General features: G+C 43.5%; 1 protein-coding gene across 1 annotated transcript in view; it reads left to right on the top strand.

Annotated features, from left to right (window-relative positions):
* SHPRH (SNF2 histone linker PHD RING helicase) overlaps positions 1–15,367 on the top strand; it is a 123,348-nt gene extending 107,981 nt beyond the window's left edge. Inside the window, exons 27-30 of the mRNA XM_056567320.1 lie at positions 2,002–2,088; positions 5,715–5,893; positions 6,363–6,443; positions 13,642–15,367. Of these exons, the coding sequence (XP_056423295.1) occupies positions 2,002–2,088; positions 5,715–5,893; positions 6,363–6,443; positions 13,642–13,735 (441 nt within the window). The 3' untranslated portion in view covers positions 13,736–15,367. The remainder of the gene's footprint in view (positions 1–2,001; positions 2,089–5,714; positions 5,894–6,362; positions 6,444–13,641) is intronic.
* The last annotated feature ends 7,309 nt before the right edge of the window (positions 15,368–22,676 follow it).

Here is a 22,676-nt window from a genome sequence, read left to right on the forward strand (position 1 = left end):
AAGTAGATTTTTGGACTTACCGTAAAATCTCTCTCTGAGCTTCTATTGGGGGACACAGCACCCACTCATTGGTTTGTTTGTGACCAGACAGTTTCCGCCCTGTGGTGTGGGGGAGTTTTTTTTTTTTTTTTTTTGTGGTTGGTTCCCTCGTTGTCTGGGTTTGTGTTCGGAGTGTTCTCTCTTGGTCGGTGCTCCTTTTGATTTGGTACAAAAAACTGTGTTGCTCAGAGTCAGGAGGCGGGTATATCCTGCCGGGAGGAGCCGACTTTCTTTTGTTTTGTGCCTAGTGTCAGCCTCCTAGCGGCAAGCAGCATATACCCATGGTCCTGTGTCCCCCAATAGAAGCTCTGAGAAAGAGATTTTACGATAGAGATCATATAATACCCACAGAACCAAGAAAAACGTTGCTTTCTGCACTTTCTTTAAGCGTTAATGGAGTAATTTGACTAGTTTGTTTATGGCATTGTTCTTGTGTAGTTCTTGTAATTCTTTTTGTTTTTTACTGTTATCTGTTTCCATCTTAATGTCCCTTTGTTTCTCATTGAATTTAGTGGAAAACACCTAACAGTTCACATGTAGTTTAAGGCATTTAAAACATAAATATTTTTCTATTGTTAATAAGGATATGGGGGACATTTCTCATTGTTTGCTTTGGTAAGCTAGCTCTGAGGTAATTATTATTATACAGTGGTCCCTCAACATACGATGGTAATTCGTTCCAAACGAGCCATCGTTTTTCGAATCCATCGTATGTTGAGGGATCCGTGCAATGTAAAGTATAGGAAGCTGTACTCACCTGTCCCCGCCGCTCGAGATGGTGTCCCCGCCGCTCCCGATGGTGATCCCGGGCCTCCGCTGGGCTCTCCGCTGTCTTCTCCGGTCCTCTTCTGTCTTCCGCAAGGCCTTACTGGGCCTGCGTAGCGACGTCATTACGCTGCTGCGTACGCCATTCCTATTGGATGGCGTGCGAAGCAGCGTATTGACGTCATCGGAGAGGGCCGAGAAGACGCCAGAAGACCAGCGCTGGACCTGGAGGGCACCCCGGAGCATCGTGGAGGGGTAAGTAATACTTACCGCACCACACGGGGAACATTAAGCTGCTATCCGGCAGCAGCTTAAGCATTTGGCGCTGCCGGATAGCACTTAATGCGATGGCCCCGACATAAAAAAGCATTGTATGTCGATGCTGACATCGACATGCGATGGCCTCTGAGAGGCCATCGTATGTCGATTTCATCATATGTCGGGGCCATTGTAGGTCGGGGGGGGGTCACTGTATATTTTTTTGCTTTAGTTCTGCTTATGTGCTACATATTTATCATATTTTACTATCACAGGGAGTTGATTTAATTTGGAGCACATAAGCAAAACAAAAAAGTCACAGCTGAGACTTTTGTGTGACTTTTTTTGGGAGTTTTGTACTCCAGGTCAGACCTGGAGTAGACTTGTGACTTTTTGTAAGGGATTTGCAACTTTTTTTTTGCCTACGTGCAACTTTCGCACATCATAAATACTTGACCACTGCAAAGTGAAAACTGAAATTTGCTTAGGTAAATTTGCTTACTCACAGAAGTTGCACAAAAAGTGCTTAGGCGCATGTGAGACTTTTTGTGCGAATTTTGTAAGCAAAAAAAGTTCTAAATACCTTGATAAATGTCCCCCATGCTTCCTCTCCTACACTCACAATATACATAGACAACCTGCCAAAAAAAGGTTGCAGATGTATACTGCAGCATACTGCCGGAGGGTCCATAAAGTTTATTGGATTGACACAGTTAACTGGAGGTCAAGGTGAGACCATCTTCCAAACATATATGTTAGTTTTGCCGGACTCAATAGCGTGGTCGACAACTGTTTTGTTAGGGGCATTGTGGTATGTATGTATGCACTATAAGTGGATAATGTCAGTCTATAGCAGAAAGTATATTGTGTGCTTCCTTTGTTCTCTTTCTGTGTCTCTTACTTTAGTTGTCCCAGATATAATTTATAATTTCTTTCCAGTGGCAAGATGTATTGGATATTATAGCAAAAGCTCTGCAAGACAATGGGCTGGTGTTCTCGCAGATCAATGGGATACAGAAGTTTCAGGTATAAAAAAAAAAAAAAAAAAAGATAACTGCATTGCAGTGAGATGTGGACAGGGATTTAACACCTTAACGCAGAATGACGGGTATACCCGTCGGCTGCTAAAGTGCGTTCGCGCAGAGCAACGGGTATACCCGTCGTTCACATATTTGCAGCTGCTGCTGCATCCCGGGGGCTGAACTTTTCACCTCTGGTGGTCTCCGGCAGGTGAGAAGTTCTGCTTAACCCCCGTCGCGCTGAACCCGCATTTATACGGCAGATAACGAGATACCTTCGCGCATTCCGCCCTATAAAGGCAGCATTCATTAAGTGCGCGCTCCCACTGCGCTGATCGGGTTAATTAGCTAAAGTCCCAGGAAACCACTCCTGCCCGACACCCCGGGACTCCATTTGATTAACCCGATCAGCGATCGGGTGTGCAGGGGCGGGGGGGGGGGGGGTGTGGCGGGTGCGCGGAGGTCCGGCAGCGGTGATGGCGGGGGTAAGTGCCCCCGCCATCGCCGCTGTAGGACCTCCGCCCACGTGTGGAAGTCCGGGGTGAGGGGGAATAAGAAGTCATTGCTTAGGGAATGCAGCCTTACCCGGTGGCAGATCCTGCAGGCTGCGGAGGGATCTGACTGGCCGGTGAGTGATGCTCCAGATGTTGCAAAACTACAACTCCCGGCATGCCCAGACAGGCATTGGCTGTCTGGGCATGCAGGGAGTTGTAGTTTAGCAACATCTGGAGGACCACTGTTTGGAGACCAATGTATAGTGGTCGCCAAACTGTGATCCTTCAGATGTTGCAAAACTACAACTCCCAGCATGCTCAGACAGCCAATGCCTGTCTGGGCATGCCGGGAGTTGTAGTTTTGCAAGATCTGGAGTTGTAGTTTTGCAAGATCTGGGCATGCTGGGAGTTGTAGTTGTGTGCCTCCAGCTGTTGCAAAACTGCAACTCCCAGTATGCCCAGACAGCCAATTGCTGTCTGGGCATGCTGGGATTTGTAGTTTTGCAACATTTAAAGGGCTACAGTTTGGAGATCCGTGTGCAATAGTCGCTAAACTGTAGCCCTCCAGATGTTGCAAAACTGCAAATCCCAGGATGCTCAAACAGCTGTCTCTGCATGCTGGGAGTTGTAGTTGCATAACTACATCTCCCAGCATGCCCTTCGGCAATCAGTACATGCTGTGAGTTGTAGTTTTGCAACAGCTGGAGGCACCCTGGTTGGAAAATACTGAATTAGGTAACAGAAGCTAACTGAAGGTTTTCCAACCAGTGTGCCTCCAGCTGTTACAAAAGTAGTTTTGAAACAGCTGGAGGTTTTACCACTAACATAAAGTAGAATATGTCACGAAAAAACAATCTCGGAATCAGAATGAAAGGTAAAAGCATCCCAGAGTTATCAATGCTTAAAGTGACAGTGGTCAGATTTGCTTAATGCGTTCTTAAGGTGAAAATGAGCTGTGTCCGTAAGGGGTTAAAGAAGCAGTCTGTTTTTTGTTTTTTTTGTTTTTTTGCTTATATCATTCACACTCTTCATCACTAGTCATACAGCGACATTCGTTCAATTCCATTGAAGCTGCATTTATGTGTTTTTCTCCGGTTTAGTCATGTGATCACCATACCGACTCTTCAAATCTTCCATTACCTAATGGTTACAACAAGTTGTAAGACTCCTGTGGACAAGATGGCATCATCCCTTACCAGTTCTTCTCCTAGCCCTCAGACCCCTCATCACCCCTCCCAGCTTCATTGGAGCAGTATATATAGTAGTTTTATTGCACAGATATGTCATAATACACACTTATTAACTTATTATTGGTCCCAAAATCTGAGGCACTTATTTCTGAGACTTAAAATATTTAATATATTTCAACAAAAATCAGTTCCTGATATATAGCAGTTTTACACCTCTCCTGAGACTATGTTCACACACTGTTTTTTTGCAGCTTTTTTTCTGTTTTTGCTCTGATTTTACCCCAATTCAGGGCAGAAATGGAGATTGCATTGCAATGGTGCAAACAAAAAATAGCTGTAAGTGCAACTAAACTGAATATGTCCCTACGCCAATAAAAAATGAAATCCCCCTCTTTCCCCATTAAACTAGGAAGAAAACGGGACAGAGCAATGCAGTATTCTCAAAAAGCCAGGTGGGAAATCTTTAACCCCTTAACGACGCCGGACGTAAATGTACGTCCTGGTGAGCTGGTACTTAATAACAGCGCTCTGATGCTCGGGTCATGCGCGGCAGGTCCTGGCTGCTGATAGCAGCCAAGGACCCGCCAGTAATGGTGGGCATCCGCGATCGCGCGGATGTCCGCCATTAACCCTCTCAGATGCCGTAATCGATACAGATCACGGCATCTGCAGCATCGCGGTCACTAAAATGGATGATCGAATCGCCCGCAGCGCATCCGATCATCCAGAACAGCAGACGGAGGTCCCCTCACCTGCCTCTGCTGCCTTCCACAGGTCTTCTTCTCTGGTCTGTGATCGAGCAGACCAGAGCAGAAGATGACCGATAATACTCATCAGTGCTATGACCTGTGCATAGCACTGAACAGTATTAGCAATCGAATGATTAGAGTGTAAAAAAAAAAGTAAAAAAAATTTGAAAAAAAACCCTCCCCAATAAAAAGTAAATTGTCCCATTTTCCCTATTTCACCCCCAAAAAAGTGTAAACAAAAATATATTTTATATACATATTTGGTATCGCTACGTGCGTAAATATTCAAACTATTAAAAAAAATGTTAATGATACCGTACGGTGAACTTAAAAAAAAAAAGTCCAAAATAGCTGCTTTTTTTTAAATAAAATTTAATTCCAAAATAAAATTAATAAAAAATTTATTAAAAGTTTTATATAAGCAAATATGGTATCAATAAAAATTACAGATCAAGGCGCAAAAAATAAGCCCTCATACCACCGCTTATATGGAAAAATGAAAAAGTTATAGGTCTTCAAAATAGGGGGATTTTAAACAAACTAATTTGGTTAAAAAGTTTGCGATTTTTTTTTTTTTAAGCCCAACAGTAATAGAAAAGTATGTTATCATGGGTATCATTTTAATCGTATTGATCCAAAGAATAAAGAACACATGTCATTTTTACCGTACATTGTACGGCATGAAAACTAAACCTTCCAAAATTTTTCTTTTTAATATCCCAACACAAATAGTATTTTTTGGTTGCGCCATACATTTATGGTAAAGTGAGTAATGGCATTACAACGGACAACTGGTCGCGCAAAAAACAAGCCCTCAAACTAGTCTGTGGATGAAATTATAAAAGAGTTATGATTTTTTGAGGAAAAAACGGAAACGTAAAAATAAAATTGTCTAAGTCCTTAAGGCCCAAATGGGCTGAGTCCTTAAGGGGTTAATAATTAAAAAAAAAATCAAAAGGTATAATAATCTACAAGAAAAAGTGGCTTCTTCGAGAGGGTTATTTCTATTTTAATGCAACTTGTTAAAAGGTTAACATTTAAAGTGAATCATCAAAAACAGCTGAAATAGATATAAAACCACTGCAAACTTTCTATCCAAGAGCAGCACTATTTAGAACACATTACGTTGTGTGTTCTATCCCTACAATATTAGCATATGCTGCTTCATTATTAACTGAATTTTTATTTCTTCCTATGCAGGAAAATCTTTCAGCATTTAAATATGATCCCAAGATCAACATTTTACTTCTTCCATTACACACTGGCTCCAATGGGCTAAATATTATTGAGGCTACCCATGTGTTGTTGGTAGAGCCTATTTTGAACCCAGCACATGAACTTCAAGCAATAGGTCGTGTGCACAGAATTGGCCAAAAAAAGTAAGTTTTAGGGCTTTTATTCTGCATGTATAGAAGATTCCAAGTGCCTCCTGTTTATTAATGTAGTTCTCATTTCATGTTTTGTACATTAAGATGGTTCTCTAAATCCGAAAACATCAATGAATCTGTCATGTGTTGGGCATTGTCGCTTACTTCCACATGGTAAATACGACAGCACCGCACAGCTACTTTTGGCACATGACTGCAATCACATGATGCCTCTGTTCAGCAGGTGCAATAGCGCCCCCTAAAGTACAGTACAATTATAGTTCAAAGATTATTTATTACCTGTCTCTTGGGAAAAAAATTATGATCTTTGGGGGTTCCTTTGGTGAGATCCCCACTAATCTGTAAGTGTTTTCAGTGTAAACTTTTCATCAGGGAGTCTCTGCACTTTTATTTCTTTTAAGTATTACTTTTCAATAGGGATCATGTGATTTCTCACAAGATTGTATTCCTTTATTTTTAGGGCTACAATCGTTCATCGATTTCTGATTAAAGCAACAATAGAAGAAAGAATGCAAGCAATGTTAAAGACAGTGGACAGGAGGTATGTGTGTTTATTGTTGTCTGTTTAAAAAAAAATAAAAAATGTATGCACTTTATTATATTGTGTGGCTGGAACCAGTATTAAAAAAAAATAAAATAAAAAAAAACACCTTTACTTAACCGTAAACTCTCTCCTACCCTAGTTTCTCACACAGGAAGTGCCGTAATGTCATGTACATTGTACAAATGCAGCTGCAGCCAATCACGGTTTCAGAATTCACAGGCTGTATAAAGAGGCCATTGAGGCCAGTGATTTGCAGTGCCACATGTATGATATACATGGTGTTATCAGGACACTTCTGGCATGTGAAACACTAGAGTGACTCTGCAACAGTGAGTTAAGAGGTGAGTAATGTGTTGTTTTGTTGTGTTTTGATTTGATTGATTTATGCTGGTCCCAGATTATAGATATTTATTTTTTAAACATTGGAAAACCTGTTTAGTTATTTCTGGCTACTGACTACTGCAGTGTACTTTAAAGGACAAGTATCATGAACAAAAACGTAACCCCTATCCAGAACACTAGGGCCCCACCCCCCGCAATCATGTTTGGAGCCCTGGTTCTTTAGAACAGGGGCGCGTAACGACCCCGCCCCCTCCATAAAGCTCTATGGGAGAGCCGACGATTGCTGAACGGCTCTCCCATAGAGCTATATGGAAGGGGGTGGCGTGGCGTGACTACAAAATCACAAAAGGATGTACAAAAAAAATGATAATTAGACTTAATGTTGCATACTTTCCTGAGATAAAGCAGTCAGCACACACATATCTTCTAATGGACTGCTGTGGTATAGGTGTGCACCTGCCCTAAGGCTATGTTCACATCTCGTAATGTCTGCAAAGGCAAAAATCTCTGCGGACATTCCGGACACTGCAGGTGACGGCATAATATGCCGGCACTAGGACCGCACAGGAATGCGCTGTCTCATAGACGGCTAGGCATTTCGTATGGAGTCCACAGGAAGAATGAACAGAACTGAATTTCCGTGCCAGAAACATCTGTCGTGGAAATTCTGCCGTGTGCACAGCAGAATCCCATTGAATACAATTGGACCCCGGACGTGTGAACATAGCCTCAGATGGAAAAGAAATCCTCTGGAGATTTTAATTTCTTTATTACCTACAGTAGTGATTTCATAAGGGATATAAATGAAGTATTTTTCTTCTTCGAGGTGTCCTGTATTACTGCATACTTATAACATTGAGAGAGGAATTTACTAACAGCAGCACTTTATACACCGGTCTCAATCCAAACTACTCTGGAGTAAAATGTGCAGAATTGACTAAGGCTAGGTTTACATCCAGTATTTTGGGACTCATTTTGATCCCTATTTTGACCCCTATTTTGACACAGAAAAAGATGCAAGTTATTCCATTATAGTTTTTCCCTCTGTGTCTGTTTAACTTTTTGTTTTGATAAAAAAAAAAAAAATATATATATATATATATATATATATATATATATATATATATATAAAACATACTGACCAAAATTAGTGAATATTTGAATATTTCTCGGTCGCTCTTCAAGGGGGACACCTTTCTGATGGGTATATGCTCTTACCACTAGGAGGCGCTGACACTAGGAAAAAAAATTCAGCTCCTGCCTGGCAGGATATACCCGCCCACCTGCAGTGAGGTAATCAGTTTTAGCTAGTGCCAGCAGGAGGCAAGACACAGGTCTGGGAGTTCCCCAGAACTTGTGTTTTTTTATTATTTTCTAGTAAGGGCTGTTTAGTTAGATTCTTTACTCCTTTTTGTTTCCCTTTTTCAGGTTGGGGTTCAGGAGCATGGCGGTACCTGGTCCCCCATATACGGCAAAGGGGCATTGGGACATTAATGAATGCACCGTTAACGCCTTCCCATCAACGGCCAGCGCCTGGGGTTGCACTATCATCCCTGCTCGTCCTGTCTGTGGCAGCATGACGTGATGCAGGTGACTAAAAAGCTGGCTGAAGAAGCTCTTCGCGTTCCTGGCAGACACCCAGGTCTCTTTTGAGGTTCCTCATCTGTCATGTCTGCTGGCCACCCATCGTGGAGTGTTCTTGGCATGTCATACTCTTGATTCCCTTCTGAACAGGCTACTGCATATAGTGCTCCGGATCTTCTCATCCAGCGCTAGGTCTCAAGGGGAATATTCCTGCGTGAGCATAATTTGCACCTGATATCACTATGCCAATCAGTGGTCTCGTCTGTCACTCATCTCACGGCTGCCGCGTCCGTGGCTGGCACTCCAGTACCCCACTGCTGGTGCGAGGTGTCTGAAGGAATGCTCCGTTGTCTACTATGGACTCATACCAGTCAGCCAGACAGTGATCTGCATGGTTTCTTCTGCTGCCTCTCACACATCACATGGTTGACGTATCTGCGGCTGGAGTCTGGTACCTCACTACTGTGTGAGGTGTCCGATGGAGTGTCCCGTTGTCTACTATGGACCCATACCAGTAAGCCAGACAGTTTCCTACACTGCCTGTCATACATCAAACGACTGATGTATCTGCGGCTGGAGTTCCGGTACTTAACTACTTTGTGCGGTGCCGATGAAATGACTTGTCTTCTATGGACCCATACCAGTAAGCCACACAACAGTCTGCATGGTTTACTACACTGCCTGTCACAAGTCTCACGGCTGTTGTATCTGCGGCTGCAGTTCCGGTACCTCAACGCTGTGTGGGGTGCCCAACTGCATGACTCGCTGTCCATTATGGATCCATACTGGTAAGCCAGATAGTTGTCTGCATGTTTTCTTTTGCCGCCTGTCACACGTCGCACGACTGAGGGTTGTAGTTCTGGTACCCCACTGCTGTGCGTGGTATACGTAGAACTGACCCAGCGTGTCCCATGGACACTATACGGGATGTCAAGGATGCATTCCACGGCTCCTCTGCCTCCCTCTATCCCCTAGGGGGTGAGGTTTCTCTGCCTCCCTGTCCTCCCACCTATGACAAAGGGGCACAGTTATCGCCTGTCTACCTGTTCCCTTTTCGCCACCACCTGGAGGTGTTTTTGTTCAGCCAGACTGTTGTCTACACTGTTTCCACCTCCACTGGTCTCTGACCTCTGGGCTGCCGCGGACATGGGCATGTTTCCCGTACCTCACTGCTGGGTGAGGGATCTGACATAGGGTCCCTACAGGTATACGGGATTGATACCAGTCGGGCAATCCTTCGTCTGTTGGGTTTTCTACACTACCAGGTTGCCCATTGGATGGGCCGTACTCTAGTACCCCACTTTCTATGGGAGGTTGAATGGAGTGACCCTGGGTGCTCACGACTCCTATACCTGCCGGCCAGAAAGTTTTCCGCATGGCTTACTACTAGTCAGGTCAACTGCCATACACTTTCACCCCGTGAACGGTAGTTCAGGTTACCCACTGCCATGGTGTAGTTTCAAGTGAGTCACACCATGTTGCCTCATGGGCCTTATCCAATGCACCAGGTCCCCCTCTGCATGCCTGCTACTCTACAGGCTGGTATCTCACTTCACTGTGTGTTTCGGTATGTGGGACCCAGCATGGCCACGGTCCCTTTACTACGTAGCCAGACTGTGTCTGCATGGTGTTCTTATCCACCTGGTCACCTCCCCTGTTTCTGCCGATACTGCGGCTGCAGTCCGATGTTTCTCTTTCCAGGTACAGTTCTGCAGAATGTGTACCTGTGGGTTTTTGGGACCTTTTCTACCTGTAAGTCACACTGTGTCTGCATTTTTCCTGCTCCACATTCATTCTTCATCTCCTGAGTCTGCGTCTGCAGCCTTGGTGTCTGGTACCATTAGGAGATTGGTTGTGGGCTTTTCTTCTGCAGGTCCCAGGGACTTTCTCCGCAACATCAGCATCACTCTGTTCTCCTTTCTTAGGTTGCACTGTTGGTCTGCTAGAGGCATACCTCCCTTCCTGCTGGTCCCTTGGATGTCTGCAGTTTCTTTTGTGTCTGCAGTTTTGGTACCTCACTTCTATTGTGGGGTACCCATGTCTGTGTTCCTACATATGCTAAGGCCGCTCTGTAGGTGTAGAGCCTACCTTTCCTTTTGTTCAGTGGGGTGAGCCTCGGGGCTTCCGGTGATTTTGTTTCCGCAGTTCTGCAGCGGTTGAGCACATCTGGCATGGGGCCTGCTGGGGCGACAGTCAGTTCAGCCCCTCCCTATACCTCCCGGTGTTTTTTTCTGGGGTTTCTGTCCGGGTGGCTCAGGCACCTACTCGTCACTATCTAGAATGGCTCTCAACAAGTCTTGTATTTTTGCCCAGCTCCAGTGTACTCCGATCCCTCTTGGGACACAAGGTGACTCCTCCAGACAGCGATGGTTGCCGCTGGGGCCTGGGGGCTCCGTCCACCCTATACTTGTCCTGGGGCTGTGGGGCAGCAATTCCCTGCTCCTACTGCGCCTGGCGCACTTTGCCTATCCCCTTTCCAGGGGGTACGGGGATCTGGGTGCTTGGCATGGGTCTGTACTTGTGTTTTCATCTCGACTACCCTTGTTTTTCCCTCCTCTGGAGGGACTATTTGGTTGTGTTTTTTTCTGCTGCCTAGATGATGCACTCTCAATGCTCCCACCTTTTAGTTGAAGCATCAGGCGGGGCCCTTTGCTTTTTTTTGCTGAGAGCATTCAACAGTGCTTTTTACTGTCTAGGCTTGTGTGCTTACTATCCACTATTGCAGCCTGACTCTCTTTCAGTTTTGTTTTTTTGGTGATCTACTGCTGCTCACGCAACCTTGGCTCTCTCCTCTGTTGGAAGAGTTTGTACAATCTCCCTGGAAGGGTCTTTTCTTCCTTCTCTTTTGTCTGTGTCAGTTGTACTGCACTGACACCAAAGCCTTGGTTCTCTTTTGTTTCCCCCGCTGCTCCTGTTCTGGTGGGATGTTTCTTTTGAAGTGCTCTGGTCCGCTTGGACCTCTGGGGTCTATGACTGGTCGGTCTCCTTAGCTTGGACTCTGTCCTAGGATGCTGTGGCGTACCTTCTTTTCAGGCGGCCCTTACGGTTCCTTGGGCCTTGGTGATGGTTCAGGTCTGGGGCATGTGTAGTGATCCGGCCAAGACTCCTCCGCGATCGAGTTAGTCGGGGCGGTCTTTCTGTTCTGCACTCCTTCACTTCTTCATGTTTTTACATGGAAGTTTGTCACCCGGAGAGTTTTTCGGACGCCTGTTTTCCCAACTCTTCAGGGGTCAGTCTTCCAGATGAATCTATGTCTCCATTTAACTTGTCGGTCTCTCTGGTATCTGGGATGCCCCCCTTTCAGGGTGTTTGCCGCTCCTTTCTTCCTTCGGGGTCCATGTCCTCCCGAGTCGGAGGGCGTTCAGGTCATTCGCATGACACCAGTACCGCTATTGTATCCTTCTGGGTGCTCATGACAGACCCCTGGGACAGGGTTTTTTGTTCAAGTCTTGGTTCTCATGCACCAGCCCTCTCCAGAGCAGAATTCCGTCTTTCTTTTTTTCCTGTGGTTTCTTGCCTCTCTATGACCCGAGTGTCTTAGGTCTCTACAGAGGATGGCCCCTTCCTTTAATGTCCTAGTCCATCTCTTTGGACGGGAGCTCAATTCCTGGGCCTAGTGTGTCTCCGACTTGGGGACTCGTCCGCAGACCTTATGGACACGTGAGTTCAGTCTTGGGACTGTCTCCTTTTCTCTGGTGGTTGTTTTTTCCCATCCTAGGGGACTGCTTTGGTATGTCCCATCAGTAAGGTGTCCGCCAAGATTTTTTTTGTGCTCACCGTAAAATCTCTTTCTTGTAGTCTTCATTGGGGGACACCGCACCCACCCATTTCTTCATCTTTTTTCCGGACAATTTTTTCTGGTTATTGGGTTGTTATCCGGGATTCCTTTCAAGGGTCCTTCGGACATATTTTTTTTTGTCGGCTTCTCCTACTGCTTTGTGACAAAACTGATTACCTCACTGCAGGTGGGCGGGTATATCGTGCCAGGGAAGAGCCGACTTTTTTTCCTATTGTCAGCGCCTCCTAGTGGCAAGGGCATATACCCCTCAGAAAGGTGTCCCCCAATGAAGACTACGAGAAAGAGATTTTACGGTGAGCACAAAAAATCTCCTTTTTGTAACCCCGGCAAAGAGGTGCATGCCTCGTAAAAAATGTTGTGCACCATAACGCGCCTGTATGCTAGAAAAGCAAATCAATTCTTGCCATAAGCAGGCAGAGATTTGCATTAAAATCGAGTTGTGGTTAATCTGTAGGTCTTCAAGGGGTTAAACCATATGCTGCCCACTTTTCTCATGATTTTTAAAAACAGACAAGAGACATGCAACCCTGAAGTCTGAGCATCAGCTATTGTAAAGATCCTGTCTTGATTTACTATAGTTTTGACTGATGTTAACTTTCACATCAGCCTCCTCCTCATCACAGACAGAACATGAGTTTTAGACCTAGTGGCCAAAATGAAATATAGATAGTAAAATGGAAACTTAAAAATAATTACCAAATCATTCCTAGAAAAATATCTTAAACCTAAAAAATGTATTTAAACAATTCCCTTTAACCTCTTAGGGACGCAGGGCATACCTGTACGCCCAGCGCACGCTCCCCTTCTATGACACGGGCTCAGGAGCTGAGCCCGCGTCTAATGCCGGACATCACTGATCGCGATGTGCCCGGCATTAAGCCCCTAGATGAATAAAAATAATTCCCGGCAGCTCAGCGGAGCTGATCAGGACCACCGTGGTGTCCCAATTAGCTGAAAGGATGGCCGGAGGGCCCTTACCTGCCTCCTCTCTGTCCGATCAGTGCTCTGATGTTCCAGGAAGCCTCAGCAGCCTGGAGAAATTGAGCACAGGTAACACTGATGGCATAGCATTGAACAGTGTATGCAATCCAAGGATTGCATGTAATAGCCCCCATGGGGACAAAAAAATTGTGTAAAAAAAAAAAAAAAGCTATAATAATAAAATAAAGTTAATAAACGGAAAATTAACCCCTTCCCTAATAAAAGTTTGAATCACCGCCTTTTCACATAAAAAAAGAAAAAAATGCTATATATATATATATATATATATATATATATATATATATATATATAGCAAGCATAGGGCAGCACTCCACTGTAACAGTGCGATGTGTGTGCACGCAGTATAACGGCCAGGACTCAAGTACCACGTAACACCACGTATCATTTTAACAGTGTTTACACTTTATTACTATGAAACCTCAGGACCATTTAACAGATGTGTTACTCGCATATTTGTTTGATTTTCAGTCATACAAGTACATCTATGAAACAGTCTGAAGCCTCCGTCCTGACTGTAGCTGACCTTGCTGACCTGTTTGCAGAAGAGAGAGAACTCGAATAACTCGGAAAAATTGATCTGCCGCCAAGAGACATTCCCTGAACATAGCGCCTATAGTATGCACTTATAGGACCACCAGGGACTATGGGTATAAGACAAAGTGTTGTAACTATATTCTCTGCAGAAGTCCGTTATGTTTGTATTGGTGAAACGTTCTTAAAACACTATTCATCTGTTAGCAATATTTTCTATTCCATGGACTTATTTGTAAGTCTGCATTGGAAATTTTAGGGAAAGACTTGCTTTTTATGTAAAGTTAAAGGGCCATGGCTCTTTATGAAATTTTCCATGCCCTTTTTAACAAAGCCTAAAGGTGCAACCAAGAAAGAGATGAATTGATTGTAACAAAGTGATATTAGATCAACAATGACATTTCTGAAATATTTTATTGATTTATATAACTGCTATACATGTGGTTTGTTTTATGATTTTGTCCAATGCCACAGTTAACAGTTTTTAAAGCTTATTTTTAAGTACCGCTAATATTGAATTTACTTGAAAGCAAAAATTGTCGCTTGTTTCAAACAACTTCCATCCATTTTATGAGATACCACTGCGTATCTCACTTCCTGCAAACTGCTGTCCACTGCCTGTTTGAGGAATTCCACCCTTAGCAGGAGAGAGACCAGGACGGTCTAAATAGTGGAGGCTTCCTGCTGTGCTAAACACAGTGCATGTGTTCTTGCTTGCCTTGTCTGAAAGGTAAAACAAGGCTTCCCTCTTATCTCTTACTACCCATGTAGTTCTGGGCATTGTCACACAGTGCTGCCTCCTGAATGTTATTCCTCTGACAGCATGTCATCATTATTTTTAGCAGCAATCACCCTCTACCCTTGCTGTGATCCTAATGGATCTGTTACAGTTTATCCTTTTGCTCGTATAGCGCAATGCAAACCCAGTACATCAGTATCCACCTTCTCCCTGCCAAATGCACTTTCTCCAGCACACTGGCATTGACTGGCTGCAGGGTCTCATGCACAATGTAGTGACGTCACCAGGGCATCTCCGCTGGGGACCTTGAAGCAGCAGTAGCACTTATTGAGAGGCGAGTAGAGGGATAAGTATGTTTTGTTTTTTAATTCCCACCCATCCAAAGATTTTATTATTACAAAAGGAAAACATGTTACTTCCTGTTTTCTTTCTGGTGGCCTTATTCTCTAGTCCAGGGATTCTCAAACAGGGAGCCTCCAGCTGTTGCAAAACTGCAACTCCCAGCATGCCTGTAGTGTATGCAGTTTAATGATTGCATGTAATAGTCCCCTATGGAGACAAAAAAAAGCAGTAGTTAATAAATGTGATTTAACCCCTTCCCTAATAAAAGTTTGAATCAATCCTATTTTCCCGTAAAAAAAAAAAAATTGTAAACAAAAATAAACATATGTGGTATTGCCGCATGCATAAATGTCCGAACTATAAAAATATATTGGTAATTAAACCACATGGCCAACATATACGTAACGTCTACGTAAAAAATTACCAAAGTCCAGAATTGCATATTTTGGTCACTTTGTATAAAAAGCAATCAAAAATTCCCATCAAAACAAAAATGAGCCCTCATATAGCTCCGTATATGGAAAAATAAAAAGTTATAGGGGTCAGAAGAGGACACTTAAAGGAGTACTCTGATGCAAAAAAATTATTATTTTTTTTTTTAAATCAACTGATGCCAGAAAGTTAAACAGATTTTTAAATTACTTCTATTGAAAAAGGTTTAATCCTTCCAGTATTTATTAGCGACTGTATACTACAGAGGAAATTCTTTTCTTTTTGGATTTCTTTCCTGTTATGACCGCAGTGCTCTCTGCTGATACCTCTGTCCATTTTGGGAACTGTCCAGAGAAGCATATGTTTGCTATGTGGATTTTCTCCTGCAGGTGTCCTCCAGGTGTCAGCAGAGAGCACAGGGGTCTTGACAGAAAAGAAATCTAAAAAGAAAAGAATTTACTCTCTAGTATACAGTCGCTAATAAATACTGGAAGGATTAAACCTTTTTCAATAGAAGTAATTTAAAAATCTGTTTAACTTTCTGGCATCAGTTGATTTAAAAAAAATAATAATAATTTTTTGCACCGGAGTACTCCTTTAAGTGTCCTCTTCTGACCCCTATAACTTTTTGGCATCAGTTGATTAAAAAAATAATAATAATAAAGTTTTACACCAGAGTACCCCTGTAACCCCTTAAGGACCCAGCAAATTTTCACTGTAGGACCCGGCCATTTTTTTGCACATCTGACCACTGTCACTTTAAACATTAATAACTCTGGAATGCTTTTACTTTTCATTCTGATTCCGAGATTGTTTTTTCGTGACATATTCTACTTTATGTTAGTGGTAAAATTTTGTCGATACTTGCATCATTTCTTGCATTTTTTTTTACTTTGAAGCTCTCTGCTTATAAGGAAAATGAACATCCCACATAAATTATATTTTGATTCACATGTACAATATGTCTACTTTATGATTGCATCATAAAGTTGACATGTTTTTACTTTTGGAAGACATCAGAGGACTTCAAAGTTCAGCAGCAATTTTCCAATTTTTCACAAAATTTTCAAAATCGAAAATTTTCAGGGACCAGTTCAGTTTTGAAGTGGATTTGAAGGGCCTTCTTATTGGAAATACCCCACAAATGACCCCATTATAAAAACTGCACCCTCAAAGTATTCAAAATGACATTCAAAAGGTTTGTTAACCCTTTAGGTGTTTCACAGGAATAGCAGCAAATAGAAGGAGAAAATTCAAAATCTTCATTTTTTACACTGGCATGTTCTTGTAGACCCAGTTTTTGAATTTTTACAAGGGGTGAAAGGAGAGAAATCTTCCTAAAATGTGTAACCCAATTTCTCTCGAGTAAGGAGTAAGGAAATGCCAATACCCGCCAATACTGAGCCCTCAAGTGTTCGGCGGGTGCACTAGAGGGCTCAGAAGGGAAGGAGCGACAGTGGCATTTTGGAGAGTGAGTTGTCCGGAAATGGTTTTTGGGGGACATGTTGCATTTAGGAAGCCCCTATGGTGCCAGAACAGCAAAAAAAAAAAAAACACATGGCATACTATTTTGGAAACTACACCCCTCAAGACATGTAACAAGGGGTCCAGTGAGCCTTAACACCCCACAGGTGTTTCACAACATTTTGTTAAAGTTGGATGTGTAAGTGATGTGTTGTTTTTTTTTTTTTTTTCCACTAAAATGCTAGTTTTCCCCCAAATTTTAAATTATTACAAGGGATAATAGGACAAAATGCCCCCCAAAATTTCTAACCCCATCTCTTCTGAGCATGGAAATACCCCATATGTGGACGTCAAGTGCTCTGCTCAGAAGAGGAGTCACATTTGGCTCAGAAGAGGAGTCACATTTGGCTTTTGAAAAGCGAATTTTGCTGAAATGGTTTTTGGGGCGCATGTTGCATTTAGGAAGCCCCTATGCTGCCAGAACAGCAAAGAAAAACACATGGCATACTGTTTTGTAAACTACACCTCTCAAAGAACGTAACCAGGGGTATAGTGAGCCTTAACACCCCACAGGTGTTTGACGACTTTTTGTTAAATTTGAATGTGTAAATGAAAAAATACATATTTTCACTAAAATGCAGGTTTTTCCCCAAATTTTTCATTTTTACAAGGGGTAATAGGAGAAAGTGACCCCCAAAATTTGTAACCCCATTTGTTCTGAGTATGGAAATACCCAATGTGTGGACGTCAAATGCCCTGCTGGCGCACTACAATGCTCAGAAGAGGAGAGGAGTACCATTGAGCTTTTGGAGACAGAATTTGGTTGGAATAGAAGTCGGGGGCCATGTGCGTTTACTGACCCCCCCCCCACATGTGACCCCATTTTGGAAACTACACCCCTCACAGAATTTAATAAGGGGTGCAGTGAGTATTTACACCCCACTGGAATTTGACAGATCTTTGGAACAGTGGGCTGTGCAAATGAAAAATTAAATTTTTCATTTTCACGGACCACTGTTTCAAAAATCTGTCAGACACCTGTGGGGTGTAAATGCTCACTGTACCCCTTATTACATTACGTGAGGGGTATAGTTTCCAAAATGGGGTCACATGTGGGAGGAGGCCCATTGTTCTGGCACTATGGGGGCGTTGTAAACACACGTGGCCTTCAATTCCAGACAACTTTTCTCTTCAAAATCCCAATGGTGCTCCTTCTCTTCTGAGCATTGTAGTGCGCCAGCAGAGCACTTTACATCCACATATGGGGTATGTTCTTACTCAAAAGAAATGGGGTTACAAATTTTGAGGGGCTTTTTTCCTATTTTCCCTTGTGAAAATGAAAAATTTAGGGTAACACCAGCATTTTTGTGAAAAACATTTTTTTTTTTAATTTTTCCATCCAACTTTGAAGAATTTTCATTAAACACCTGTGGGGTCTTAAGGCTCACTATACCCCTTGTTACGTTCCGTGAGGGGTGTCGTTTTAAAAATGGGGTCACATGTGGGTATTTATTTTTTTGCGTTTATGTCAGAACCGCTGTAAAATCATCCACCCCTGTGCAAATCACCAATTTAGGCTTCAAATGTACATAGGGCTCTCTCACTCCTGAGCCTTGTTGTGCACCCGCAGAGCATTTTACGCCCATATATGGGGTATTTCCGTACTCAGGAGAAATTGCGTTACAAATTATGGGGGTCTTTTTTTTTTCCTTTTAACACTTGTGAAAATAAAAAGTATGGGGCAACACCAGAATGTTAGTATAAAAAAATTAAAAATTTTACACTAACAGGCTGGTGTAGCCCCCAACTTTTCCTTTTCATAAGGGGTAAAAGGAGAAAAAGCCCCCAAAATTTGTAGTGCAATTTCTCCTGAGTAAGGAAATACCCCATATGTGGCCCTAAACTGTTTCCTTGAAATATGACAAGGCTCCGAAGTGAGAGAGCGTCATGCGCATTTGAGGACTAAATTAGGGATTGCATAGGGGTGGACATAGGGGTTTTCTACGCAAGTGATTCCCAAACAGGGTGCCTCCAGCTGTTGCTAAACTCCCAGCATGCCTGGACAGTCAGTGGCTGTCCGGAAATGCTGGGAGTTGTTGTTTTGCAACAGCTGGAGGCTCCGTTTTGGAAACACTGCCGTACAATACGTTTTTAATTTTTATTGGGGGGGGACAGTGTAAGGGGGTGTATATGTAGTGTTTTCCCCTTCAAGATGTGTTAGTGTAGCGTTTTTAGGGTACGTTCGCACTGGCAGAGGTTTACGGTGAGCTTCCCGCTATAAATTTGCGCCGCAGCTCATACTTGAAGCGGGAAACTTACTGTAAACCTGCCCGTGTGAATGTACCCTGTACATTCACATGGGTGGGGCAAACCTCCAGCTGTTTCAAAACTACAACTCCCAGCATGTACTGACAGACCGTGCATGCTGGGAGTTGTAGTTTTGCAACAGCTGGTGGCACACTGGTTGGAAAACCTTCAGTTAGGTTCTGTTACCTAACTCAGTATTTTCCGACCAGTGTGCCTATAGCTGTTGCAAAAATAAAACTCCCAGCATGTACTGATCGCCAAAGGGCATGCTGGGAGATGTAGTTTTGCAACAGCTGGTGGCACACTGGTTGGAAAACCTTCAGTTAGGTTTTGTTACCTAACTCAGTATTTTCCGACCAGTGTGCCTATAGCTGTTGCAAAAATATAACTCCCAGCATGTACTGATCGCCGAAGGGCATGCTGGGAGATGTAGTTATGCCACAGCTGGAGGTGCGCAACTACAACTCCCAGCATGCCGAGACAGCTGTTTGCTGTTTGGGCATGCTGGGATTTGCAGTTTTGCAACATCTGGAGGGCTACAGTTAGAGACCACTACACAGTGATCTCCAAACTGTGGACCTCCAGACGTTGCAAAACTACAAATCCCAGCATGCCTAGACAGCAAACTGCTTTGTGGGCATGCTGGTAGTTGTAGTTTTGCAACATCTGGAGGACTACAGTGTAGAGACCACTGTATAGTGGTCTCAGACTGTAGCCCTCTAGATGTTGCTAGTCAACTTACCGACTTCCGTCGGTTTCAGGGAGCCAGCCGCACGACATGCCGATCGCGTCCCGCAGTCTCAGGATGGGTAAGTGGATCTTCGGCGCCCGGTCCCCTTTGGTTCCCCGTTCTGCCCCGCCTATTGTGGGTGGCAGTACGGGGAAAACAAAAGTTAACGCCCCCGATCTGCTATTGGTCATCGCTTTTGACGACCAATAGCAGGGATAGGAGGGGTGGCACCCCTGCCACCTCACTCCTATCCCTTCAGGGGTATCGTAGGTGCCATGGACAACCGCGATCCCCCTTATATTCCGGGTCACCATAGACCCGTATGACCCGGAATAGGCGCAAATCGCAAGTGTGAATTCCCTTGCAATTTGCATCGATTTCCAACATGGGGGGGGTCTGATGACCCCCCTGGGCATTTGCGCGGGGTGCCTGCTGATCGATATACAGGTACGCCCTGAGTCCTTAAAGGGGTACTCCGGTGGTCAACGTGTTTTTCCGTTTTTGACTTACCCTATTTGTTTTGTTTTAATTTCTATTCTTGTTGTTTAGCCTACTCTATTTCCGTACTTTGTTGTCTTTTTATGCCCCACTTTGTTTTCCTATCTTTGCTTCTATTTCCTGTTTCTTGCTGTGCTGAAAACTACAAATCCCAGCATGCCCAATGCCTTGCTGGTTTGGGGCAGCTCCTTTTTTTTGTTTTTGTTTGTTTGTTCTGCCCTTTACCCACCCTACTATTTTCCCGGGTCAGCCCCCTTATACACAGCACACTAATATAATCAGCCCTGGTTGGGATACACTGTCATACACCGGCATGCTGCCTCTGTAGTCTCCTGGAGGTTGTAGTTCACCACACCTCTGTAGGGCATACACCAGTGTTTCCCAACCAGGGTGCCTCCAGCTGTTGCAAAACTACAACTCCCAGCCTTTGGGCAATCCTAGGAGTTGTAGTTTTGCAACAGCTGGAGGCACACTGTTGGGAAACACTGGTGTAACATGATGTGTATGCTGAATAGGCTAGAACAGGGTTTCCCAACCAGTGTGCCTCCAGCTGTTGCAAATCTACAACTCCCAGCATGCCCAAAGTCTGTCAGGGCATGCTGGGAGTTGTAGTTTTGCAGCAGCTGGAGGCACACTGGTTTGTAAACGCTAGCATACACACACACAACAGGGACTACAACTCCCAGCATGTGTCATTCAGGAGTCCCCCCCCCCCCTCTCCCTTCACATATAGGGGGAGATTTATCAAAACCTGTGCAGAGGAAAACTTGCCCAGTTGCCCATAGTAACCAATCAGCTTGCTTCTTTAATTTTTATGAAGGCCTGTGAAAAATGAAAGAAACAATCTGATTGGTTGCTATGGGCAACTGGGCAAGTTTTCCTCTGGTATCGATATAAACACGTATACGGACCTTAGGTGTGCACATATAGGGTGGCTTCCCAATGTCTATCTCAGGGCCCCATCACCTGAGAATATTCAACCGCAAACTTCATAAAGAAAGACATATAACCGGGAATTGCACTTAAAAGTTCCTTTTTATCTCAAATTTTCATTTGTTACAAAAAATGCAGTGAAAATTAAGAACATATTCACCCAGTGCATAAAAAACTGTTCAGAGATCCTTCATACGCTGTCTTCAGAACTTTCCATCTGGGGCTTGCTGTCTGTAGGACGGTATGTTCCTGGCCGTATGGTTCTTGCTTCTTTCATTTTTATGAAGGCCTGTGAAAAATGAAAGAAGCGATCTGATTGGTTGCTATGGGCAACTGGACAAGTTTTCCTCTGCACAGGTTTTGATAAATCTCCCCCATAGAGATCATTCCCAGTATGAGATTTATTCCCCTGCAGTCCATACATCCCCAGCCCGTGCACCTTCTCATCCTCCCCTTCAGATAACACTTATCTTCTCTGTGAGGTCCTTCTCCTGTGCAGACCTGCGTCCTTAGAATACAGAGCGGGGGGAGGGGAGGTGAGGAGCTGTGTACTCAGCTGGATGAGATGAGGGGGTGTGGCTTATTTCTCATGCATACAGAGGAAAAAAAAAAAAGCTGTGACATCTTGTCCACAACAGACTCAGAACTGTGGGCAACAGTAAAAGAAAACCCTCTGAACTACAGAACTTCCTGCCCAACAAACAGGTAAGAAAAACACCTACATGCTGCCAAAACATATAACACATGTATATTGCAAAAAAACAAAACTTACAAAGAAGATGCCATATAGTCATAAAAAATTAACCACCGGAGTACCCCTTTAAGACCCAGGTACAGAAGGCATATCCTTACGCCCTAAGTCCTTTACGGGTTAAACATATAAATTTTCCTACAAAAAGTTATAATTTTTTAAAAGAAATAAAACGAAATAAAACCTATATAAGTTGGGTATCATTGTAACCAAATGGACCTACAGAATATAGATAAGGTGTCATTTTTACTGAAAATTGCACTGCATAGAATCAGAAGCCCCCAAAAGTTACAACATAGAGTTTGTTTGTTTGTTTTTATTTTGCCCCACAAACATTTTTGGGGGATTTCTCCGTAGATTTTGTTGGAAAATTATTGATGTCATTACAAAGTACAATTAGTGGTGCAAAAAAACAAGCCATCATACAAGTGAGGTGAGTTGAGGTAAAAACAACTAAAAGGCAAAAATGAAAAAAACCTGTGTCCTTAAGGGGTTAAGACATATATTATCAGGGGTAGATGCTGACATTAATTACAATTCCAATAAATTCAGTGAGAGGAACATCAGCTCCATTCATAGTTGAGGAAATCTGCTGCTGAAGCCCAAGGGACACATTGCTTCAGGAATCCGGGTTTGGGTGGTTGTGTGAGCTCTTTGACCCCATTCATAACATTATCTGCCATGGTTCTGTGACACATTAAAAATATAGCAAAAGGTGCACATACCCTATGGTATGAATGCTTTGTTAATATTTTTCCTTGAAGAATAGCTTTATA

Source organism: Hyla sarda, chromosome 3, assembly GCF_029499605.1.
Source record: "Hyla sarda isolate aHylSar1 chromosome 3, aHylSar1.hap1, whole genome shotgun sequence".
Lineage (NCBI taxonomy): Eukaryota > Metazoa > Chordata > Amphibia > Anura > Hylidae > Hyla > Hyla sarda.